We start from the raw sequence: 25,865 nt of genomic DNA on the forward strand, positions 1-25,865 counted from the left end.
AGCCTTTTTAGGATCCAAGTTTTTCCCTTTGTACCCACCCCGGGATCGTGAAGAGTCTTGGGGCCCACCCTCCTGTGCAGGTTTTTGGGGGCTTTTGAAGACTCTTTATTCTTGTTCTGCTGACCCTCTCTCCCTTGTGGGGGGCTTTTTTGGGCATCCTTTTTGTGACTCCCCCACCAGTGGATGTTTTGGTCACCCTTGCCTTGACCCAGTGGTCTGCCTTCTTCCCCAACTCTTGAGGATAAAGTGGACCAAGTTCTACCAGGTAATGATGTAACTTTCTCCTGAACACAATTACTCAACATATGCTCTTTCATCAGCAAATTATAAAGCCCTTAATAATCATGCACATTATCACCATTCACCTAGCCACCTAGTGTCTTCACTGAGAAGTCCACAACATTCACTAAGGGCTCTGGAATTTGCGATTCTCCCTGAATTTGATCCTGTACTCCGCAGGAGTACGTCCAAATTCATCAATCAGGGTATCCTTCATGATGTCATAGGACCTAGCATCTGCCTCAATGTCTGGAGTCTATACCTGCACTTTCCTGAGAAAAGTTCCCAAAGGAGAGAGTCCCAGTTCTTTTTTCTAACATCTCTGGACACAGACCCTCTCAAAGGCTGCGAACCACTTGGTGATATCATCACCATGCTCCTATTTTGGGGTAATCTGTGTGGGGATTTTAGAGTCAGAGTGCCCTACTCTGGCCCTAAGTATTAAATTGCCACCACCATTCATGGGTGATAAGCCCATTTCTGCTTTCTCTTTCTATGGCCAGTGTCCTGTCCTCCAGGGCAATTCTTTGAGCCAATCTTTCTAAACAATCTCTTCCTCAGAGTTCTTCACAGGACCTTGAGGAACCTGAGCCATCCTCACTAGAGGGGGATGCTCTAGGAACCTTGGGTTGTTTGTGGGGTGCAGGTTCCACTCTTTCAAGTGGAGGGTCCAGATCCTTCTCTTCACTTGAATGGCCCTGATCTACAGGGTCAGTGGCTCCACAAGTAGGATGGGCCTGCTCATACTCTGCTAACAGCTCCTGGAGCTGTTGAGAGGTAGGGCTTGAGCTTGTTTTAATTTTGTACCCTTTACATAGGGTTTTTAACTGTTTGTGAGAAAGCTGAATGTAAGGGGTAAGGTTGAGCTTCTTATCCACATCCTCTGTGGTACCCATTTTTATTCGAAAGTTGGGACCTTTTTGGGCTAGAGAAAAAAACACAGTTTTTACAGTCCTAACTAAAGTAAGTTTTTTTTAAACTGTTAAGATACAGGGCCCTAACAGTTTCTTTTAAGAATTTGAAAAAAATACCCAATTCAGAAATGCAATTTAACTAAAGGCAATTTGGGGGTTTACTCGTGTAGTCACTTATTGACCAAGTGGTATCAGCAAAATAAAAAATTTCGGACCCCACTGCTGTTCCACCAAAGTAGGAAGCTGGTTCTGTAGATCAGTGGTTCCCAACCTTTTGACTTCTGTGGACCCCCATTTTATCAATACTGGAGCCCGGGGACCCCCAGTGAATCATTATTGGAACACTGGGACCCCCGAGGAGTCATTACTGAAAGCTGGGACCTAATATTATTAAATGTTTTAAGCAGCCGTGGACCCCCTGAGGAGGCTTCGCGGACTCCCAGGGGTCCCCGGCCCACAGGTTGGGAACCACTGCTCTAGATGGTGTACTGAAACAAAGTACACAGTGCAGAGAGTCCAGTGGATCCCCAATTGGTTTGCAGATGCAAAAGTAGATAGGTTTAATGCTCTATTTTATGGTAGTGTGGGAGCGTAGTTTATCAGAGGGTAGGGCTAAGCATTGGTTGTACTCACGAGGCAATAAATGATAAACACTCAAAGAATAAATCTGAGACCAATTTAGAAAAATAATACTTTGTTTATGTATAATTTAAACCTAAGATCTTCATCATAAGGTAAGTTGTTTTCAAGCATAAATACTTTAGTTTCAAAAATTGACAGTGCAATTTTAGAGTTCCATGTTAACCTGTGGAGGAAAACAATGTTCAGCAAATACATGTCTAACAACGACTTATGAGGCCAATCTCAGAGAGTTAAGGCAAGTACTGGGCATTGATCATAACTGACGATAACCATACCCACAGGTCACTCTGGGCAGCACTGGGGTGGCTGGATGCAGGGGCTCAGCAGGGTGGCTAACAGGTGGGTTGTAGACATGTGGTGCTCGGGGACATAGGTGCACCTTTGGTCCTTTTATCCAGGGCCCAGGGGCGACGGATGCAGGGGTTTCCTTAGGCGTCTGTTTTTTCCATCCTGAAGCACTCACAGTCAGGAGGTCCTGTGTGTTGAGGCTGCAGACGTCGTCGGGGAGTCCAGCAGGAAACCAGGGTGGATTCAAGCTCAGGGATGCTGGGGGACATTGTTGGCACCTCAGGGTGGTTTGTGGGCAATGGGTGCAGTGGTTGCTGGAAGTGTTGCAATTTCCAAGACAGGTGAAACCTGGGTGGACTCAGACTCTGGACAGGTGGGGAACCTTGCTGGCACCGTTAGTTTGCTTCACCTTGGGCTATGGACGCCTGGTATGTAGGCCACTTTAGGTGCTGGGTCTTTGCATTTTCAGAGTCCCTTTTTTGTTGCTGCTCATGGGAGTCTGAGACTTTGTGGAAGGTAGGCTGTCCTCCTGGCTTTCTAGGAGGCTCAGCTGCAGGACGAGTCATCTTTTTGGGCAGAGTTCGTCATGGTCAGCAGGCAGGCCAATGGGTCTGGTGCCAAGTCAGCTGCTTCTTTTCCTCTTCTGCAGGTGCAACTCTGTGTCCTTTTCATTGTAGGTCATCAGGATCTGAGTTCTAGGGTTTAGGGGTGCCACCTAAATACTCAATTTAGGGGAGTTACAGGGAGTGCCAGGTGGTAACCAATGGGCTGACCACCTTTAGGGTGACTACAACCTTCTTATGACCACTTCCGCTGGGAAATTGGATTAATCCTAATCCTAGCAGCCTAATTCATTCCAAACAAGATGGAGGAATTTAAAAAGTAGTGTCCATTTCAGCTCGTCCACATTAGGAGTGGGTCTGGCATTAAGTGGAAACACCTCCTAATCTGACTAATTTTCACACCTGTTCTGCCACCAAAAGTGGGACAGGATGGGGGGGGGGGGTCATCGGTCATCTGAGACATCTGAAGAGACCTCAGTTGCATTACAAAGGAGACTACGCCTTTGAAGCTCCCAGCACTAGAATGTCCATTTTGCCTTGGTGAGGTGCTAACACCCTCGCCGAGTGTAGGCTTTGAGCGCTGGCTCTCACCATGGGATGACCAGAAACGTGTCTAAAGTGGCTGAACTGGTCAGTCAGTCAGCACTTCGAAGGTGCCCTCTGGGTGCAGTTATTAATAAATTCCTCCCTGGCAGCAGTGAGAGTTTATTAATCTGAGATGTTTGATACCAAATATTCTTATATTCAGAGAAGCCATCATGTAGCTGGGAAACTCGTATTGACCAGTGTCCAGCACATGCATTTAAAATAGTTTTCCTGATCACATACTATGTCTGGGAATCGACAAAGACATAGCAGGGGCATATCTGCACATGCAGATATGCCTGCATATGTAATATAAATGCACCCTGCCTTAGGGCTGTAAGGCCTGCTAGAGGGGTGACTTACATATTTTGCAAGCAGTGTTTAAAGGACATGGCACATAGGCTGGGTGGCATGTTTTGTTTTCACTTTTGTCTACGCAAAGAAACGCAGCCTGCAATGGCAACCTGTCCTGTGCTTGGTGAAGGGTCCTTTAGTGTGGCACAATTGGTACTGCAACCCCTAGGGGCTCCCTTAGTACTCTAGGCTCTAGGTACCAGGGTACCATTTACTAGGGGCTTACAGTGGGAGCTAAGGGTTTTGCAAATTGACTGTGCAGTGTTGGGGGAAAGAGATCTGTAACTGGTTAGCATGCTCCCAGTGCCCTTTCAGTCAAAATTACACCAGAAACCATGCATAAAGTGGGGGGTGACCATGTCCAAAGAGGCACTTTCCTACACTCACTTTATATATTCACATAACACATTATTAATTTGTATTTACTTTTTCATAACAGTTCCCCGGGTTATTCCTTGTGTTCTGGTGAGACCCTGGTATTGTGTAATGTGTCCAAACATCGTCGACATTGTGTAAAGACAGACTTTTGCGTGTTCATCTCACATAGGAACTTTCCTGTGTTGAGACTGTGTCCGAAAGTACCATGGCTGTCTGAAACAGTGTTCCATACACCAGTTTACAATTTGGATATTACCTTTAGTTTTTGGTGTTGGTCAATTTCACTAGGGGTGCACTAATCACTACTTTCCTTTTGCTCCACTACAAAGCCTTTTTTTTGTGTTTCTTATGCATTCATGAATAAATGTACCCTAAGAGTTACTTTAATTATTGGTTGCTTGTGTTAACTACTGAGTCTCAGGTCTGACAGAAAGAATATTGCCCTAAAATAATCATCTTGTCATATGATTAATTTGATACAGTGCTTTCTGCAGTATTTTATATTACAAAATGAGTTTCATGTGAGCAGTTGGGCTGCTCTTGTTTTCAGAGAGGCAGGTGCCTGCAAGTCAAGCAAATATAAGTAAGGATTCAATGGAAGTACATCAGCATTGGACATGTTGATGGGCACAATGTATACAGCACAAAAACTCACATGGGTCAGAGTGGACTAAATGTCCCTGGCTCTGACTAGGACCACACAGGTGATGGACCACTATGCTCAGCAAGAGAGCAAAGAAATTCAATAAAAATAATAAAAGTTGGCGCAATGAGTGAGATGGCTGTCAGGGAAATTACAATTACCTCAAATACAATTGCATGGTTGATTTCTAGAGCAGCTCATTACAATGAAGATGCAAGCAACTCAGGCGATGTTTGCAAACATCTATTGTTGCTGGGGTCGAATTAATGGCATTCTATCACTGTATTGTGGTGAGGGGTATACTGGGCTGAGATCTCCTTCAGAGTCTCTGTAAATCCAGTAAGTACTTCTTGGGGCTGATGGTGGTATGCTGAGAAGCAGCAAAGCAGACTAATAGAGCTGCATCAGGGCACTGGCCTAGGGCCACCCAGGAGGAAGATGACATCAATCAGCCTTTAGACCCTTGAACCCTTGAAAAAAGTTCAGCAACAAAGGATCCATGTAGTTTCAAGTTCAAAATCAGCTCAGTGAGCACAACTGCATCTCTAGTTTTTATACACAAAAGTAGTAAGTAGGCAGCAGACCAATGCCAAATCAATACAAATAAATCTTGAAAAATACCAACACATCAAAGTAGTTTGACTTTTCTATCCTCAGAATGAGGTTTGGGCTACAAGGAATCTCACAAGAACGGTCTCTGGTTGACCTGGCCAGGAGCACTCTTCTTTGCTCTATGCTACCTCCTAAACCACCTCTACTCTACTCTTGCCCCATTGCTTACCACTAATTTTTCCAGTGTTTACTACATTTGTGACCTCAGTATGACATCTATTTATCCGGAAAATCTGTTCACCCTTTGTTCCTCTTCCTCCTCCTAATTCTATTGCAACTTGCTTATTCCATCTTTGTTCCTCCTCCGTGTTTCTTCTAGTCCCTCTATCTACATCTTCATAGCTAGTGATCATCTTGTCTCTCTCATCCAGCTTTCTCTATTTCCTCCCCTCTGACAGCTCCTATCTTATCATCTTAATCTAGGTCCCATTTAAATGCATGGAAATGTAATGATGAACCGTTAATATTTTTCAGATTTTACGGATTGTCGATAGTTCACTATGTATTTCATATAAGAGTTTCACCTTATAACTGTTTGTTTTACTGTACAGTGCACTGACACCTTTTGGTAGAGTGGAACTTTGTAAAAATAGATAGATTAATAAATCTATGTATGTCCCCTCTAGATTACCTGAACAAAGAAAGAGAAGCTGGGGTTCGGGTTGTCCTTTGAGGGGTTTGTTCCATATTGAGTACTCCATTGTACATTATCACAAATGTTTGCAGCCATGTACAGGTAAACTTAGCTTAGACATATAGGTAATGCTAGTGATTTGTTATTATAAATCATACACACAAATATTTATGAAAGGTCATGCCAGGGACATCTGTATGTTAATATTCACAACCATTATATATACTAATAAAACATGCACACAAGAAAAGGCCCACATTACACCAAGCCCATGGACTTAAATTTACAAATGGAGACCTGTAGGCAATGCTTAATTTGTAAAAACAAAATAAGTACAAGTGCCCAAAATATTGCTTTTGAAGCTGCTGCCCACCTTTAGAGATAAAGATATAGCATCGTGTTTCACTTCTTACTATAAGGACCTGTACACTCCAGAACACATACCAACAGTTGAATCTCTCAACCAATATTTCTCTAATCTCAAACCAAGAGACCCATTGCAGATTGACCTCTCATCTTTAGACCAACCCCTAAAACTTACCGAACTATATACAGCTTTACAATCTCTCCCCAAGGGTAAGGCTCCAGGCCCAGATGGCTTCACAGTAGAATTCTTTATTCAGTTTGCTAAGTCTCTTTTCCCCAAACTCTTTCAATTACTTAATCACTTTATAATGTCAGGTTCTGCATCTGGCTCATTTACGGAGGCCATGATTTGTCTTATTCCCAAAAAAGATCGGGATGCGACTGACTGTAAAAATTATAGACCCATATCTTTAATTAATACTGATTGTAAACTCTATGCCAAAGTTTTAGTTCTCCGTTTACTCCCATATATACCTGACCGTAATGATTCTCATCAATCTGGTTTTATCCCTAATAGAAATGTAGCAGATAATTCCCGTACTTTTTAAAATATTAATAACAAGGCATCTAAACTTAAGATTCCTCTGGCAGCTTTATCATTGGATGCGGAAAAGGCCTTCGATAGGGTCTACTGGGGTTTCTTGTCGAAAGCATGGGAATGGCATGGACTAGGTACTAAATTCCGACATTTTATATCCATTCTTTATTCCTCACCATGTTCCTCAGTTATAACAAACGGTATCCGATCTCCTTTTTTCCCTCTTAAAAGGGGTACTCGTCAGGGATGCCCATTATCTCCTTTACTATTTATTTTGGCTCTCGAACCTTTTCTATACCAATTAAAAACGTCTGAACAATTTACGGGGTTTCATATTAATAATGCACACATCAAATTTATGGCATATGCTGATGATATTCTTTTGTTCATGTCTCACCCTGACACTTCTCTTCCTGCATTCCTGCATGAGCTCAACTTATATTCTGATGTATCTGGCTATAAACTTAATGTAGACAAAACAGTGGTCTTACCACTTAATGCTCATTGCACTGGCTCTGTATTCCTTGATGCAGGATTATCTTGGAATTCTTCTAAGATTAAATGCCTGGGGGTATGGTACTGCACTACTCTCAAGGATACATTAAGGACTAATTTAGAAATCTTATCTGCAAAGCTTGTAGATCTCACACAGAAATGGTCTCCATTATATCTCACGTGTTGGGGCTGCTTGGACACCATTAAGATGATGCTTCTCCCTATCATTAACTTCTTCCTTATGATGCTTCCTATTAAGATACCTAAACTATTTTTTAGTTCAATTGATAAAATTCTATCCAAGTTCCTGTGGAACTGCAAACAATCCCGAATCTCTCTCTCGAAATTAAAACTTCCTAAAGTACAAGGTGGAGTTAATTTCCCTGACTTTATAACTTATCACAAATCTTTTGGCATTAAGCAAATACATCCCTATTTATCTACACTCAATGATGCCCCTCAAAAGCTATGGTTTTCTTTGGAAGAAACATTTATTTCTCCCTTTTCCCATAAACACATTATATTTATGTCTAACCTCCCAAAATTCTGGTTGCCCAGCACTATCTCCCATTCAGTCAACTTACTGAAACCTTTTTTTATTTCGCATCTTACCCCCATTAATCAATTCTTTAACATTCCTATTTGGCACAATAGTTTGCTTAGGAAACAAGGTAAAACCTTGTGTTGGAAGGCTTGGATGACTAAAGGTATTCTTCTCATTTCCCAATTATATCATAAAGACTCTATCATCCCTTTTACTACTCTCTCAGCAATTTATAATCTCCCTATTTGCATGAAATCCCAATATATAATTATTTCTACTAAAGTCCAAGAGGCCCTCAATAAACTAATACATCATAATCATTCTTCTCTTGCATGATCTCCACACCTGATTGAAACTTTTAATTATCCTAGGGCAGCTGGAATTTATAAACTTTTAAGAACATCTGTTTCACCTAGACTGGGAATCAGATCTTGGTGTTGTTTGGCCAACTTCTTTATGGGATAGAATATGGTATAAGATACATTCCACTGCACGCACTGCAAGCCTCACACAGACCCTATATTTTTTTTATAATAGACTTTTCTACACTCCTGTACGCCTTTACAAACTCAAACTTGCACAAAATGACAATTGTTGGCGCTGCCACACTCAGCAGGGTACTGACTTTCACATGTTTTTTTCCTGTCCATCCCTATCTACTTTTTGGTCGTCAATATGGTCTCACATTTCAGCAATAGCTCAGATCTCCTTACCAATGTCATATGAATTACTGTTTTTGGGTGGCTTACACGATATCTGGAGTTCATTCAGGCCTCTTGGAAAATTGGTGGAACTTTTGCTTTCTATTACAATCTCTATTATTACTTCTAACTGGAAATTTTCGGAGAACATTACTCTCAGACAGTGGTGGAATTCTGTATGTTATCATCATAGACTTGACAGCTACAAGCTTGATTCAACAGGAACTTTCTTCAAACGTCATCAGCTATGGTTGCCATTAAGTAACTATCTCTCACGCACTGCGAAGGAAATGGATTTTTCTCCTCCTTTTTAAAAAAAATTCAATATATTTCCTGTATTTCTTCTTATATATACTTATCTTACATTCGCTGTAACTAATGTCTATTACCTCTCTCTCCACATGGCTATCACTTGCTTCCCTTTTATATACCTATGGCTCCTATCCCTCTCCCTCTCTCTTTCTTCTTCCTTTATTCAAACTTTGAGTCTTTGATACTATATTGCTGTATATTCCTAATTCATTTACATGTTCAATATGCATTTATAAGTACAATATTCCTTATGCATATATATTCACAACTGCATATCTCTGTCCTGGCAATGTTAAGTTAATGTTCTTGTATTTGACTCAATAAAAAACATCTTTAAAAAAAATAAAAAATAAAAGAAGCTGCTGATCACTTCCAGCATTGGCACCATCCATTTCCATAACTCACTACAGCCACTGCCTGCATGGGCCTTGCCCTAAGATGGGTGTAATACCTGTGCTGAACAGCAGTGAGTAAACAAAGCAAGTCAACATGCTTTCCTTAAATGAAGTTCAAGAAAGAGATCCTCGATTTTTTAGATTAGTTGATATTGTGTATTTTAAGCAATATTTTCACTTAAATTTGCACAAAAAAACCATAGGCTCTGAAATGACACTCAAAATGGCACTCATGAAATAGTCCATTACATTCAATCGTATTGCATGGTAGTATGCATCTCAAAGGCCTTCCTAAACAAAAGGGTTCTGGGTATTTTTGAATTTAGGATGAAATAAGGTAAGAGTGTGATTGTCACCTACTTAAAGAATTGGTCCACTCCAAATGTAACTCCATTTCGACTAAATCGTTGAGTAAAGGGTATGAGACTGTCCACGTCACAAGAAATGTGCCCAGGCTGCAAGTAGTATCCTGGTGTTTTTGCAGGCATTGTGACTTTTGGAGAATCTGCACAAACAAAAACAACTACCATGAGTATTAATGCATATTTGATTTTTAATATTTACATGTGTTGGATACTCATGGAAGTATGAAAACACTATTTACTATTATTATGTTGCTACCAATTTATTGTCTAAAGGTTGCTGGCACCAGGCTGAACCCAGCAGTGTAATTGAATACAGTAGACAGTTCAACAATCTGGCTAAGCACAACACAGAAAGTACCAACCAATAAAAAAATGTATCTCTGAAGAGTATGAACACATAAAACCAATCACCATAGCATGCAAAGATAAGGCCAAAGCATCAGTGCGTGAGCAACTAAGAACAAGAGGCTTTGAATGGAAAACATGACCGAAGCACTGCAGAGTACACTCAAACAAAAACAAATCTCCATCACATGCACAGATAAGAACAAAACATCCAAGTGCATGACCACTTCACTACAAAGAACTGAGGGCACAGGTACAAATAAAAAATCTCCAGAAAGAATAAAAATGAAAAAAACAAAGAATCCAGCGCATACGCAAAATAAGAGCAAAGTACAATTCAGTATGAACATAACAAGACAAATAACCCAAAGCATAAGTACAAATAATCACAAAGCAATGGATAGTATCAACGTGAAAACAAGCATTGGCAAAGCCTTTAGCTCTGGCCTTGACAAGTTATTTCTTTATTTTTGTATTGTTTTTTTATTGCAAACGTGTGCCTCAAAAATAAAGAGTAAACATGCTTGGATCTCAACATGGCCGCTATATGCTTTCAATAACAATGTTACATACATGGCTGCTTTAGTTGTATCAACTCCTGCTGCTGTGCCATGTACTGTATTGTAATTGTTTGTGAAAGAGACAAGTAAAAAACTAATTGCCTAAGCAGGCACTCACATCAAAGGCAGCTACAATGTTTCATCGCAGCTTAACTGAGCACCACAACTGCAGACGGTTTTAAACAAATACAAAGAAAAAGCATACTGTAATCCATCTTTGATATTGAAGAGAAAAGAACTGGTTTTAGGTGGGTGTCAACAATGTGCATACAATGGGAAAAGTGGAGGATATCAGAATTTACAAGGCATGCCTTTTACAACGTATGTATCGCGACGTGTTGACCTTTACAAAGCATATTTTTTACATTGTTGTACTTTTACAAAGTTGTAAAGCTATTATATATATATATAGAGAGAGAGAGAGAGAGATATATAGAAATAGATTTTGGACAGAATCAAATAGGAACATCACCAAACGGGAGAAAATAAACAACATATGTAATAACAGACCTAGCACCCAAGCATAAACGGAATAAGTACATCAATTGCTAAATGTACTAGATGCTGAAACTGTGATTATAAGGGTAACACAAAAAAAGAATGACTTATATTTAGGGATCCGTTTTGAGACTTGTGGTATTTTGGAGAGGAAATAATGCGCTCATTAAAATTGGCCAATATTGAGCTGTTTTAACCAATTCCCTTGTATTGGTAACTCCACGGTATGTGAGGTTAGTAACCCAGTATTATATGAGGGGCCCTGAGGGATCTCTGAGAAATGAGGAATTACCCCAGGCTTCTGTATTTATGGTCCAGCCCCCAAATTATTCCTCATTTCCCAATGGACTTTCCCCTGGACGCTCTGCCAGTTTTTAGGAGGTGGAATCTCGAGTTGAAATATTCATAATCTGTGGTGTTACTGTGGATCGAGTGATCTCAGTTTAGAAAAGTAAGTCTTGTTACTGTCTGAATCGGGATTACTGGGGAGATTGTAATGCGCGGCCCACTGTGAGGTGCAAAATTTACTAGGTGTTGCATTACTGCATCATTGCAAACCTTACGCTGATGGATCAGATATAATACCAAGTGTTTTGACTGTTCTGAGGCAAGAAACACTGGACACTTCATTGCCCATCTCATTCATAGGACAAACATAAAATGCTTTTCTGAGCTACTGAAAGAAATTCTTAGCAGGCAACACAGAGATTATTATGAGTGAAGCAGAATTATTTCAAAGCTATAGCAAAGGAATGTCAAGTCTTGTTTTTGCTGCCTGACCTCTGTGGCTTTTACATAGATGACCAGCAGGCTCTAACCAGGCATAGAGGTCAGTGTAACAGATGAAATCCTGCAGGGCTGATGCTCCGCCTGCTGACCCTGTTATGACTCAATATTCAGGAACCAATCCATGCTTGCATCCCATTATCCTTTATATGGAGTATTCAGGCCGCAAGTACATAAAGCTGTCACTGAGGGTGGCTGGACCATCTGACACTGAGAAGCTGAATAAACTCATGTACAATCTACAAGTCTGTATCAGCTCATTCTACTTAAATCAAATCCCTCCAGCACTAAATTTATTTTTCTGTTATTAAAAGACAATCCACCTCTTCACAGCTGGCTCGAAAACATCTCCTCACTTGGAACCTCTTCCCCCCCAACTTGCAGATGTGACATCTCTTTGATTCTCTTTGGGTGAACATCTGATGTTGCAGCTTCACACCGTGAGGATACCAAAAGCCGACTTCTAAGAACACTGCCTATTAGAAATACTAAAACTCATAATTCCTTATATAAATTAAAGATTGCCCGCCAAGGCTATGATTCTTTCACACATTGTTCAGGGAGACATCATTCTTGCAGGTTTTTTCAAGTCTTCACACTAATACACAAGTCCCCCTTCCAGGTGACAGCTAATTACCAATGTGAGAAAGTCAACCATATCATCTTGTTACTAATCAGTTTTCATTGCCTATGATTGGAGGCACAAAATATATTGCAAATCTCCTTCTTAATATACATAGCTCTCCTTTTGAAAACTATCCCGAAAATGTTTCCCATCACTAGTCGATCCAATGATACTAAAGTAGGTGTTGTTTTACTTTGCCTTATGCTGCAGCAAGGACATGGAACCACCTTTGGAAAGACATTCATTTAGCTCGGAATCTTTTCTCAAACGCATCCCTTCTCGTTGACTAATTATTTGAATAAGGCTGTGCAACTATGGCAAAGGACAGTCATGAGGGAGGTCAATGTAACAATTAGGAACTGCATGGTGGGCTTACACCCAAGATTTTAAACAAACTTAGGAAAGTCAATACGTCTGGCTTTGATTTTGAGTCCTAAGAGATGGAAAAGCGCTTCCTGTAGTACAGAAAATGATTGCTTTGTGTGTATATGATGTAAAACAATATAATGTGATGCTTCAGTGTATTTTGGAGATGTAAAGTTGTCCCTCGTGTATTGCATATATATATATATGCAAGCACTCTACAGGAGGTACATTGTTACACCAGAGAGCCAACAACATGTGGTGGAAAAAAAATATTTAAGGGCGAAGCCAATGTCCACTCTGTATATTTTAAAGTATTCATAGCAATAGCTCTGCAGACAATTGTGCTGTCAAGCCAGATCTACAAGGGGTACAATGAGCTATAAAATGGTGGCTTTCTCTCCTTTTCCCTACGAAATGCTACACACCGGCTGCAACGAATGGTCCATCCTACAAGTGTGGTTATTAGCTGAGAAGCTGCGTACTGAAAGAGTTTCAACTGATGAGAAGATTGTGGAGGACTTGAGAGAATAAGGTAAATGTATGGGAGGATACTTCCTTACGAATCAGAAGTAGAACTGTCTGATTATAGGTTAATAGGAACAAACACCTATAAGAGAGGAATTTTGTCATGTTAAAATTTTCAACTACAATGCCTTTCTACTCCCACGGATCAACTCTTATGTTATGCCATGTCTGTACTATTGAGCTCTCTGGATTTCCTAGTTACCACTCCACTTGGAATATTCCATTTTATGTATTTGTTCGGTCCTTATTGGGAAATAAAAAGTAAGGTGTAAAATAAAATGGGCTAATCACTGGAAATCTCACCGGGAATAATGTTGGAAAATGAGACACTCGACACTCTCTGGAACAGGAAGTCATCCTTGTCGTAGCCAGTTACCCTAAGGAAGAAGGCTTCTGAGGGGGGCACAAAATCTGTGACATTCCATATGCCGTAGGGCTTGCGGTCCGGGTAGTACTTCACGGGAATCGTTTTTAGTGGACCTCCTGACGTGCTCAGAAGTTCAAGGCGGTCAACTCTGGCGGGAGAGGAAATGCCAGTGGTGTTGAGCAGCACATATGTAGGTATTCCTGTAAACAACAGAAGTAAGTATGGTTAAATCACAGGCAACATATTACAAAACAAATAGCATATCTATCTATCCACACATACATATATATGCATCATTTATTTTTGACTGAGAACTGAGAGAAATAACGGAAATAGCATTCCAAGATATAAATACTGCCTATAAGAAATACACTGAGCTGGCTGGTGCAGTGGCTGGTAACAGTGCACTGTAGTGACTAAGTGACTAATTTCTCACTTCTTAGTGTTTATGAACAAAACATTCAGCAGGCCTCATCACGAGGATCCTGGAAGAAGGGGGTGTTAATTCCTCACTCCCGTAGTTCATTATTCCTGCTAATCATTAAGCATGAGAAGCGAGGATTTAAAGGGGATTCTGGGTTGAAAACTGGGAATTCTCTGAGTAAATGGGGATTTGTAATTCCTGATCTGACGCCCATTCCACAATTTCGACCGCAGTTTCACCGGGAGTTGTAACTCTGAAGCTCTCACGATTCCTGATAGCGTCGGTAACCGACCACATTGGGAATGACAAGCCTATTGTAACGAGGGCCCATGTCATTTGTCCTTTGTCATACTTTGTCAGCCAGAGGCTATTATAATAAAATGACCAGAACAGGGTTAATAAGGAGACGCGTATTTCGCATTAAATCAGTGTTAAATTAATGAAAGAGGACAAGTCTATGTAATATACACTACGCTTGTGGGCAACATTCCTTGATGCACCAGGCGTCCTGGCACTGTGCTGGACCAAAGTTGTTCACCTCAAGAGTTTGGTCATCAAGGCCTAAAGAGTCGAGCATTCCACTGGCCAGCAGGATGTTTTTCACAATATTTACTTTTGGTCTCCTTGTGCAAGCAGCCAAGAAACTGCAGAGTGATGATATCTTGTTGGCTTCTCATGTCCGTGTTGCATGATATTCTAATCAGACATTGTCATTTGCTGACAAGCTAGTAAATGTTGGCTGAACCTCGGCAACTGCTGAGCTGCACAAGCTCTTGTCCTGGGTATGAGGCCATAACAACACTCTGAACTTCAATAACAGAGCACAGGAAAAGAAAAACAAGTATTGTCAAAGTCAGTAGGTCTGGCCTTGAATAAGTGTGGGCATTTTTTCGTGTTTATTCATTTTACCAACATATGTACAAAAATAAAAAAATAAAGGAGTGGCCTAGGAGCCTACCACCAGCCTTCGCACTGTAGTGCACTTCCTTTCCGTCAGCTGTGACCACGCAAAATGCCATCATTCACAGTGCAAGATAACCAATAGCTGAAGTGGGCTTACCCATTCTGTAATCCTCAGTGCTTTAAATGGAAATATAGAAGTGCAGGCACTCATTTTTTAGAGTACCTGTTTGCTCCTGAAAGCATTAAATGTATTGCAGCAGTGTTGAGAAGTGCAGTTACTCTCCCTTTCAAATAAATGAAGTGCGGGTACTCAGTACCGGACAGTACCTGCCCATTTAAATCACTGGTTAGCCTGTATGTTGTGGTGGACTGAAACAAAATGAGAATAACACTTCAAAAGATCAATGGAGAAACAGGGCTGACCAAAAGCCCCTGTGTGTAATCATTTTTTAAGACACTTTGGAAAGCTGGCTATAGACCTGACCTAAAAATGAGTGTGTGCCAGAACTTTGTGTTTTGCTCTGTTCAGTGCTTAATTTGTGGTGTTGATTGGAGGAGGTGGACCCTAGTAGTCATATTTGATTCAAAAACAGAGGGAGTCAACCAGTTTGCTTTGGAATAACCCTCCACAAGGTAAAGAAAAGACTCTTGTTTTCTTATATAGCCCTCTTCCACCAGGGTGGCCACTTGGTGGCATGCTTCATCATCAGGTCCATCCGGTTCCATTATGGAACGGGGCATGCTGCAACCTACGAAACATGCAGGAGCACATAGGTTTATTAATGCAGTGTAAAATGATGAAAGAAATAGGAGTGGGGGTGAACCTTATATAGACAGGAAACCTTTAAAATACCTGACTAGTAGGTAAATAATTATTGATTTTGACCTCTACTTGGTATGATTAAAAATGGGGAAAGGAAGGAGACGATAACTATGTATCTGCCTTCCTAAGGGTCAACATGTTTCAAGCCATCCCCAAGGCTATTCATCAGGCCAAAGATCTATCTTCTTGATACCACTCCTGCAGTTATGTTGGCGCTGATAGCGCTCAATTATTCTGCATGCCTCATATAGGAAGGTGATTGTAACTTTTGGTGTTCATTGCTTTGTAATTTGCAATATATAGACATGAGAGGGTTAGTCTTCCAAATGTATGCAGGAGCATTTTCATCCAACAAGTTTATAGTGAATTGCCACAAGTCTGTGCTGCTTATACATGTTCTAAACACCACCTCATAGTCTCATAACTCGTGGGCTAATACATGCCAATGGTAGGGGTGAACACTTCTAATAAAATCAGCATACCTTCTGACACCACACGTAGCACAGCAAACATAGAAACAAACGTGAGACACATTGCATATATTACATAGATTATTTGGGCAATTATTTTGCTTCATGGATCCGCCGGTGGTCAAGGTGAGCTTACAGTCACACTCTGCAGGATAAAAAGATTGTGCCCTTCATGTAAAGTCTATTACTTAAATCCATGTTAAAGGAGCATTACCGTACTTACTACATCAAAGCATCGCCTCCACCACTCACCTAAGGATAGATATGCACCGGGGTCCGTATATTACCAGTCTCATCCCTGTGCATTGGTTTAATAGGGAGTGTTAACTGAATGGGTTAACTGAAATGTAATTTTGCGAATCCCCCTGGACAAAAACAGATTTCCCCCTCCCTCTGTGTGCTGTACATTATTATGGATATAAAGCAACTCAGAAGGGAACAAAAATGTATGTATGTGGTATTTGTATAGCATGAACATAGCTACAAAGGCAGCAGAGTGCTGAACAGACTCAAAAAGGCAAGCATAATGTCAACAAATTATAGAAGGGGTAGCTGGTTATTGTATTGTTACTGCATTGTGATGTAGTGAGCTTCAAAGAAGTGTGTCTTCATCTCTTCCCTAAATTGGAGCAACTTTGGGAGTTCCGCAAGAATATGGAGTGTTGTTCCAGATGATAGGTGCATAGATGGAAAACACATAAGTGAGTTTTTTCACTGATCTGACCTAATGGGAATTCCCACTGTAGAACTCCCTCAAAATTGCCAGTGAGCCAGCATGATCTGAATTATGTTAGTATTACATTACAAGACACAACTTGCCTTCATGTATTTACCACTTCTAGCCTCTTTAGTGTGGTAAACCCACTCCTAGTCTCAAATTTCAGAATTGAGAGTTTTATAAACCACAAGGTTAACAAAATTGTGCAATACTGAAATAATGACTCATACAGAATGGGATATGGTACCCAGGCCGTGCTTAATCTATGTTTGCAGCTGTTTGACACTCATTTTTAGGACTAGGTCTTATTTGTTTGTCATCAGACTTTGACCACCAGCAAGAGATAGTAATGGTACAAAAAGAATCCAGAAGAGAAAGATAACAAAACAGAGATAAAAGGAGAACTCTGGGTTGATAAAGGACCTACAAAAGTGGGAAAAAGAGTCAGGGAGTAAAGGGTGGTAGAGGAGGCATGAGGTTACATATGTCTACCGGGCCCATATTTCACAGCAATAGTGAGTTTGGATGCCTGCACTTATTTTCTTTTTACAAACTAAGCACTGTAGGCAGAGTAAAGGTTCTAAAGAAGAGCTAATGATGAAGCGCCAGGGAGCAACTGAAACTATAGGGAAGAGTTTCTCCTTGAAGGGAGAAGGGTGGATGATATAAAGGATTAAGTGGACATCAACTGTGTGCCATGGATTGGGGTGCGAAGGGGTAGGGGCATGAGAAAGGTAGGCATGGAAATCTCCCCTTTTAAATAAGAAATCTTGGTTCTTAAGAAATGCTATTAGATAGCACTCAAAATGAGGGTCCTTGTTTTCGTATACTTGCTTTTTGGACTACTCCTAGTATTAACTGAAAAAGATAGCACCTTTGCCCTATGCACTTATAACTCCAAAGCTAATTACCTTGTAAACAAACCAATAAAATCTGCAGCATTAGCCATTTCCCCATTAGGGGTGTATGTATAGTCTCTGAATAGGGCGAATGGGACACTCGCCAGTTTTTGGCAGTTCACCGACATCTGCTGAAGTATAAAGGACCCCCTCTGTATGTACATCATTTCTTTATAATATATATATATATATATATATATATATATATATATATATATATATATAATATATACATACACACACACATAAATATTTTTCACTTACAAAACAAAGGTTAGAGGGACGTTATATAGTTAGGTTCTGATTTTCTCGCACAAAGCCATAGAAATACAGCTGTTATGCTTTGAGTTAGTTCAAGTAAATGAAACTTGTGCCCTAAGGTAACTAACTCGTGCCCCTGCCAATAGTAACTCCAGAGCTAATGAACAACTGATTTATACCAAATAATGAAAACCACATTCTACGCACCAAGATCAAGTTCCCTGCCAAATTTGGTTTAATTCCGACCAGCGGTTCGGGCAGTAGGCATGTCTAAAGACACTATGGGAAAATTAATGGGAAAATGTGTTTTGGGACCCGCTGTTTTTCTCGGACCCTGCTTGACAGATCACCCCGAATCTTTCAAGACAGCAGCTGAACCAACTGTTCTATGTTCTATTAGTTGTGAACAATTTGCGAAGATTCGTCAAACGACGACAAAGTTATTGGCAAAACAAAAAAAGCTTTTCCTTTGAAATCTAGGTCCAAGCTATAACTACCTACTGATGACCTCCACTAAGTGTGTATATATATATATATATATATATATATATATATATATGATTGTAGTGTCAACCTCTGCTAAGTTAATCAATTATACTTAAAGTACATCTTATTTGCTGCCCTCTAATGGTGGGAATACAAGTGTGTGAGGTTCTGTAATTATTTGATGTGATCATATTAATCATGGTTATGAAGTCTCAGCTTACCTTTCACTGGTCTATTAGATGTTTGCTTGAAGTCTAATGTTGGCTTTCTTGAAAAGCCAGCACGGAAATCAATTGTACTTAGACCTGTGATGCGGACAGAATGCCTTCCACTGCTTGATACCTGAAATAGAATGGAGAAACGTGTAAATGTAAAGGTCACCATATGCAGAAACGATGAACAAAATCAGAATCTGTACTGTCCTGTGAAACTGAACTCACCAAAAATATACTGAATTTAATGTTAGTCAGATTAAAAATGCTGTGATGAAGCTTACAAAGTTTCCAACTTTCCTGTAATGACTTATAATGTGAAAGCACTTACCGTTTTCGTTTTTTAAACTTCAGCTGTAATTATGGTGAAATGCCTTTCACCCAATGATGTCTCCGCAACTCCCACGGTGCGGGGGTCGGGGGGAGTGGGGGACAAGCCCCAGGGGGCACCCTCAGCTGGGCTCGGAAGGGGGCACTTCCATGTACTTTGCAGGGGGGCCCCCTCAGGTTTTGTTACGCCCCTGCTTTCACCCTCACTGCTGGCTCTAGAAGGCATTGTGACACGTGACTTCAGCTATAATAAATCCTTACAGATGAGCGGCTACGTCATTTCTTTTATAAAGGCGACTAGAGGCACAAGTCGCCTTAAATAAGGAAATTAGAAAGAAGCTTTGATACAGGGATTGCAGGCTCCCACCCATGTCATAACACAGCTACATGCATCTCCATACGAGCAGCTCTTTTCCCCAAATATGCACTTGTGAAGTAAAGTAAAAGCTTATAAAACTTTAATTGTAGGATTTTTTCTACATTTTTACTTGTGCTTTGCCTAATTTGTACATGAACCACCCTGCTAGACTGTTCTACTTTCTGCGGGCGGATCGTGAAGCAAAAAGACAGATGCTGTGGAAGATATTGCAGTGCAATTCATTAGGTAAATCAATGTTTCAGTGGCATTTCCGTCACCTGCGTGATTACAAAAGGGGTGAGGATACTTGCATGGTCCCTTCTGTAGTATGGAACGTGCACGTGGGTTCCCAATTTTCGTTGGTGCGTGGCCAGATGCAATGAGGTAATTCTTCTTACAGATACAGGTGCAGAGGTGAAGAGGCTGACAGTAGGTGTGCTGACTTGTGTGCCATATAGAGGGGTCACAAAGTGCACACCTCCGCCACCCCATTCCCCCGCGACTCTCCCACTGAAGCAAGGCGTGGGGATCCCAGAAACCCCTCCGTGCCATCCCCTTTCAGGTGGATGCAGTGGATTACTGAATGAAGAGTCAGTGTCCTTGTTTAAATATGAGGCCAGGTTTCCCACCTCAGTGGAAAGTGGACTGAAGGGTTCAAACAGTGAGCTTGCCTTTCACTGCAACCGTTTCTGTAAATAAAGAGCCCTGGGTCACTAAAAGCAGGCACACATGTCTGTTGTGCCCCAGGTTGCTTTATATTGTAAACCTCCAGGTATACTCAGGGTAGGGGGCTGAGGCACCCACATGACCACTCTCACCATGCATGCCACTGTAATACTGTATGGTGCTCTGTTTCACCTAGTTAAAGATGTGGAGCAGCACAGAGCGTGTGAGTGCACCCTATCTAGAGTATGGCCTCTACTCCTGACACATATCCTCACAACCCAACCACTATGTGGCCATACTATCTCTCCCATGCCCCCACTAAAAAAAAAAAAAAATACCTGGCACCCTGCCATCTACTCACATCACCCTCAGTATTAACCCTCTCCAATATTAAAAAACATACCCATTGTCCCTCTGACAGCTCTTTCAGAACCGTCTGGAATTCCTATTTGACGTAGCAATAGTGGGAGACAATGTTTGTTTCACACTGTTGATGCATCACAGCAGTGAATAACCAGATTATAATCTAACATTTATGCTAGTGACTCTCAGCGAGCGCGCCACACATAGCATTAACATTATCCCCGTTAATTGACATTTTAGCCATCCACTCTAGCTTACTGTCTAATTCTGTGAACCTTGCTCATCAAAACGTGGTATTGCAACCATCCCCCAAAATCTTCTAGTGTTCTTGGGCAAGCCTCTTGCCTCATATACAGGTCCAACAAGGAGTCTGCCATTATCAAGTCTGTTGTTCCATTTGACAAATCTTTGGATTACTCCCCACCAGATGTGAGCGATATCACAGGTGGTCAGAACTAGTTCTAATCCTAGGAATTTATTTTGATTTCTGAATAAGCAGGTGTCGTCAAGGTTGTTCAACAGAGCTATTTGTGGGGTGTGGGTAATGTACCTACTTTGTTTGCTTCCTCTATTACACATCAGAAACCACAGAGAGGCACTACATAATCAAACTGTTTGGTCGAAGTCCCCAGATTTACATCAAAGAAATCAAAACCTAGGGGTTGAAGAGTCTCTATGTATGTCCTGTTAAGTACTGGCCCATTGATATACCTCTCTAAGAAAATTGTTATCCAGAGATTTTCATTTTTGATTTAGGTTTTTGTATCATTAAAGAAGTAATTTAGCTTGGGTAGACATTGCTAATCCGGGCCAGTTTTTTCTGGATGCATTTTTAAAAATGGCGGATGTGTTGCAGTGATGATGTAATATTTAAGGAACCATGAGACCTATTTACGTCATTTTGGGTGTCAAAACATAGGTTTTGTGGGTCAATTTGTCATATAGAGACAGAAAATATCTTCCAAGCAACCCTTCTGCCATTTTTCAAATTGCAGCTCAATTATGTATTTTAGCCATCATATTAGTATTTTAATGTAATATTGTTTTTGTTTCAGGTTTTCTGTTGATTCAAATTCCTAAACATGAGCGATCGGTTGGTAGCGGAGGATCTTTACCTCCTGACAAAAGGTTGCTAACTACAAAATCTAAATACTCCATCAACAAAGAAAAATGTGTCATACGCCAAATGAATCAGAAAGAAAAGCTAACATCAACTGTGGCTGGACAGAAGAGAGTTTGAGATGCTGCAGAAATAAAGCATGACAAAGTTCACAAAAGATTGAGACTGATGGGTGAAGAGGATCAAATATTTTATCATTGTAACAACAAGTGCGACAAGTTATATACAATGGAAAAAAGCCTAGAAAAAAATCTTTAAAAAATAGGAGAAACCAGTGAATCACAACAAGAATCCGAAAGCGATGATAAACACATTCAATGCCCATCCACTTAGAAGATCAATAGCTACCTCTCACCCACCTCCAACAGCTGATCAGAAAGCAGAGGATCTTCAATGTGTTAGTTGTGGTTTAGCCAGGAAAAGGGCCAAAGGGATTGACGAAAGAACAAAGTACAAAGAAGGTGAGTCTCAAAGGGCAAACGTTTTCATCTGCAGCTAGTTTCTTCCAAGGTGAAGTTTTCAGCTGAGTAGCTGATCTAAACAGCGAGGTGAATGTATTTCCAGGGGATTTGTATGCCCACACGAATTGCATGCATACATTCGAAAATATGATCGTACAATGAGCTCCCAGCAGCAATGTACACGCCAGCCTTCAGTTAAGTTTGCACTCTTTCAAAAAGCAAATGAAGTTTTAAAGTCACTTTTGAATGCTGGCTACGGGTTCACATTCAGTGAGATCTGAGAAATAATAGTCAACATTGATGAAACTGTATTGATCCATAATAATGAAATTAAGATTTTTCTGGTGAGAATCACAGAATTCGTTTTTGTCAATCTAACAAAAAGAATGAGCGACTTATGGTACTCTCAGGTAATCTGACTCCTGAAGTTCTTGCTGTCAAAATAAGATCACAGGATCCAGTAAAACCAGGAGGAACCATTTTAAGAAACTCAGTGAAAGATTTAGATTGTGGACTTAATGACAAATTTTGTGATACCCCAGAGTACCGCAAATCATGGAAGTCAACAATAATACCTGATGTTGTCTTAACATTTTTTAAGTCATTGTTTAATATCAGCAAAGCAAAACTATTACAAACTAAAGTTCGGAACATAAGCCTATAACATTGATTTTGGCTTTGAAGATATAATCGAAGAAGTGGAAGACTGCCCATGCAATCTATGCCAAGTGCAAAAGTGGAGAGCTAATCACTTTAATGAATAAGATTGGTGTATCAACAAGTGATAATTACATAGTATGAAGCAGGAACTTGTTAGCAGCTCATGCTGTAAAATCTTGTGAATCCGACAGTATACCACTTCCATGTCACTTTCTGAGGAAAGGATTTACAATTGCTGCTCTTGATAATTTTGAATGCAGCTGTTCTTTGTCTGGCACATCCAACACACATGATGCTGCCATGGGGCTTTTTTCAAGACTGTACCAATGAAATAGCTGCTGGAAAACAAGCTGTGTCCGTTGTAGACATAAACAAATGAAGCATACAGTGCACGTCGTGCAAAAGCCATAATGCAAAGCCAGACAATGTTCAATACATTCAGTTCAAAACCTGAAAATAAAGTTTGTAGAGTTTGTCAAAGAATGTGAAGAAAATTCTGAACTTTGCAAGTACGTTGGCTATGTTTTACATATGACTGCTCTAGTGAAAAACTTGGTACATGCTGATCTGGAAGGTGATTGGTGTTTCGCACATTAGATTGCATAAACTACCTAAGAAATGAGTCCTGGTATTTGGAAAGAGTGGAAGAAGCTAGATGTGGAAAAACCATACCCCCAACAGAAAAGTCATCCAAAAACATATTGTGGTGAAAGACAGTTTGTGTCTCCAGATATAAAACTGGAACAGGTGATCCAGAGTTCACAGAAAAGCACCAAGGGAATTGTTGATCCGAAATGTAAAAGTGAATATGTTGCTTAATGGCAGCTAGTTTAACATGAAGTCCTTTCTATTTGCAGTGTTTTCAGGGACATCTTGAACTATCTGTCAAAGAATATGAATTTCCAATCATTGCAAGTGGAATGATTGTCAATGAGGAGTTGGTGTCTGCAGAGACATATTCTAAAGGTACGTCCCATATTGTTCTGAAACTTAACAGAAAATTGGAGGAAGCTGACCTTCGTGTTGTGCCACATGTTGCGTGGGCTGTTGTAAATGGTTCCAGTCGAGTCATTGTACTGTCAAATGACACAGATGTTATTGTTGTGCTTCTTAGATTTGTTGCAATATTCATAAGTCAAGGATTGTTAGCGTTATGGAGACGTTATAGAACAGGCAAGAAAAGACACTTAATCCTGCTTCATATTCTGTACAATAAACTTGACCCAGAGATGCCCAGTGTTCTTGTCAAAGCACATATTCTTACAGGTGATGACACTGAGCAAAACTGGAACAAAGCTTGCACCTTTACTGCTGAACCTGTGAAGTTTCTGGAGGGATTTGCTGAGACAGAAGAAGAATGGGACTTTAAAGACATAGAAAAATACCTTGTGTGTGTGTGGAAAATAAGTTCTGACTGTCACACATTTGACAGTTTTCAGTACAGTGAGTTCAAGAGATCAGTCCCACTAAGTGACCTTCCATCGATGATATTCTGTGCGTGGACACATTAAAAGAGCGTTCTACTTGATCAGAAGATGTGTAAATGTATTGGATCATGCATATCTAGAGAAAGATCCATGTGAATTTGGTTGGGAAGATATTGATGGGGTGCTAAAACCTACTAAATTTCTAAAGTCTCTATCCACAGAACTTACACATACTTGCAAAGCCTGTGCTACAAAAAAGATGTCCCTGTTGATATGCTCTTCTCAAATGCTCATCATTCTGCAAATGTACCACAAACAAATAAATTAAGTGAACTCTGAAAATGTGTCTAAACCAGGAGTGATAAACATATTTTTTTTCCTATTCAGATCATAAACATTGTTTGGTGTATACAAAAAGCATTAAAAGCCATTATTATTTGTTTAATTTCTATATGTCTCTTCTTCCTCTATTATAGCTGCTGTTTTGGAAAAATGGCAGAATAGTTGCTCTGCTGAGTTATTTTCCGTCTCTATAAGACTACTTCACCCCCCAAAACCTATGTTTTGACACCAAAATGAAGTATATAGGTCAGATGGTTGCAGAAATATTACATCACAACTACAACACATCTGCCATATTTAAAAATGCTGTCCAGAAAAATTCAGCCTGGATCAGCAATATCTACCCAAACTAAATTACTTCTCTAATGATCCAAAAACACAAATCAAAAATGAAAATCTCTGGGCAACAATTTTTTACAGAGGTATTTCAGGGGGAAAGGATTAATTTTTTTCTATCTTGTATAATACTCTCAGTATATTATTCATATAGTACCAGGTTGTATTTCATCAAAATGACCATTCTCTAGGTGCCATCAGCCATTTTCATTCTTGCCAGGCTTGCCTAAGGGAGAGAAATATTTTGGGTGTATGTATGAACAATGATTTATATACTTTGGAAATCTTTTTCCATCCAGCATCTTCCACTTTTGTTTTTAACACCTTCTTATCAATAGTCAGTTCTTAGTGTTTACTTATTATGACCCCTCTCCTTTCTTCCATAACACTATCAGAAGAACCATGCTCTCTGTTATTTTCTGCCTCGCTTCTGTGTAGACATGTTATTGCATCCCAGGCAGTGGAGCACGCACAGTGTTTTTTTCGATAGGGAAAGTGTTGTATTATACAAGACTAAGGAAGCCATGGTATGTAATGGCCCAGCTGTAGTGGGTCTGTCTAAAGATCGCTGGAGTGCAGTGAAGGACACAGAGATAGTGTAGAAAAGAAAGCACAATGAAGAGCATTATATTTCTCTTGATAACAGGAGGAAAGCTTCTCTATATCAGCAGATAACTTACTAGCATTTGTAAAGAGGACAGTGGGTGCTGCTTTAAAGAGCCAAACCAAATGTTCCAGACTATAATTAGAGAATGAAAAAGAGAATGATCTTTAACCACACAGAGGTAAATTGGTACCAGGAGACCAACTTTCATAAATTAATAATCTCATGAGGGAGAAACTGGATTTTTTTCTGAGAATTAACAATTGACTAACTCAAATTATTTTTCTGAATCATATGGCCCAATCATGCCTCATCATTAAGC

The 25,865-nt window shown here is 40.2% G+C and overlaps 1 protein-coding gene across 1 annotated transcript in view; it reads right to left on the reverse strand.

The window, feature by feature from the left end:
• HMCN1 (hemicentin 1) overlaps window positions 1-25,865 on the reverse strand; it is a 1,093,576-nt gene that overhangs the window by 774,462 nt on the left and 293,249 nt on the right. Inside the window, exons 7-9 of the mRNA XM_069232006.1 lie at window positions 18,886-19,006; window positions 13,617-13,880; window positions 9,604-9,748 (exon numbers count right to left, since the gene is read on the reverse strand). Of these exons, the coding sequence (XP_069088107.1) occupies window positions 9,604-9,748; window positions 13,617-13,880; window positions 18,886-19,006 (530 nt within the window). The remainder of the gene's footprint in view (window positions 1-9,603; window positions 9,749-13,616; window positions 13,881-18,885; window positions 19,007-25,865) is intronic.

Source organism: Pleurodeles waltl, chromosome 4_2 (genome assembly GCF_031143425.1).
Source record: "Pleurodeles waltl isolate 20211129_DDA chromosome 4_2, aPleWal1.hap1.20221129, whole genome shotgun sequence".
Lineage (NCBI taxonomy): Eukaryota > Metazoa > Chordata > Amphibia > Caudata > Salamandridae > Pleurodeles > Pleurodeles waltl.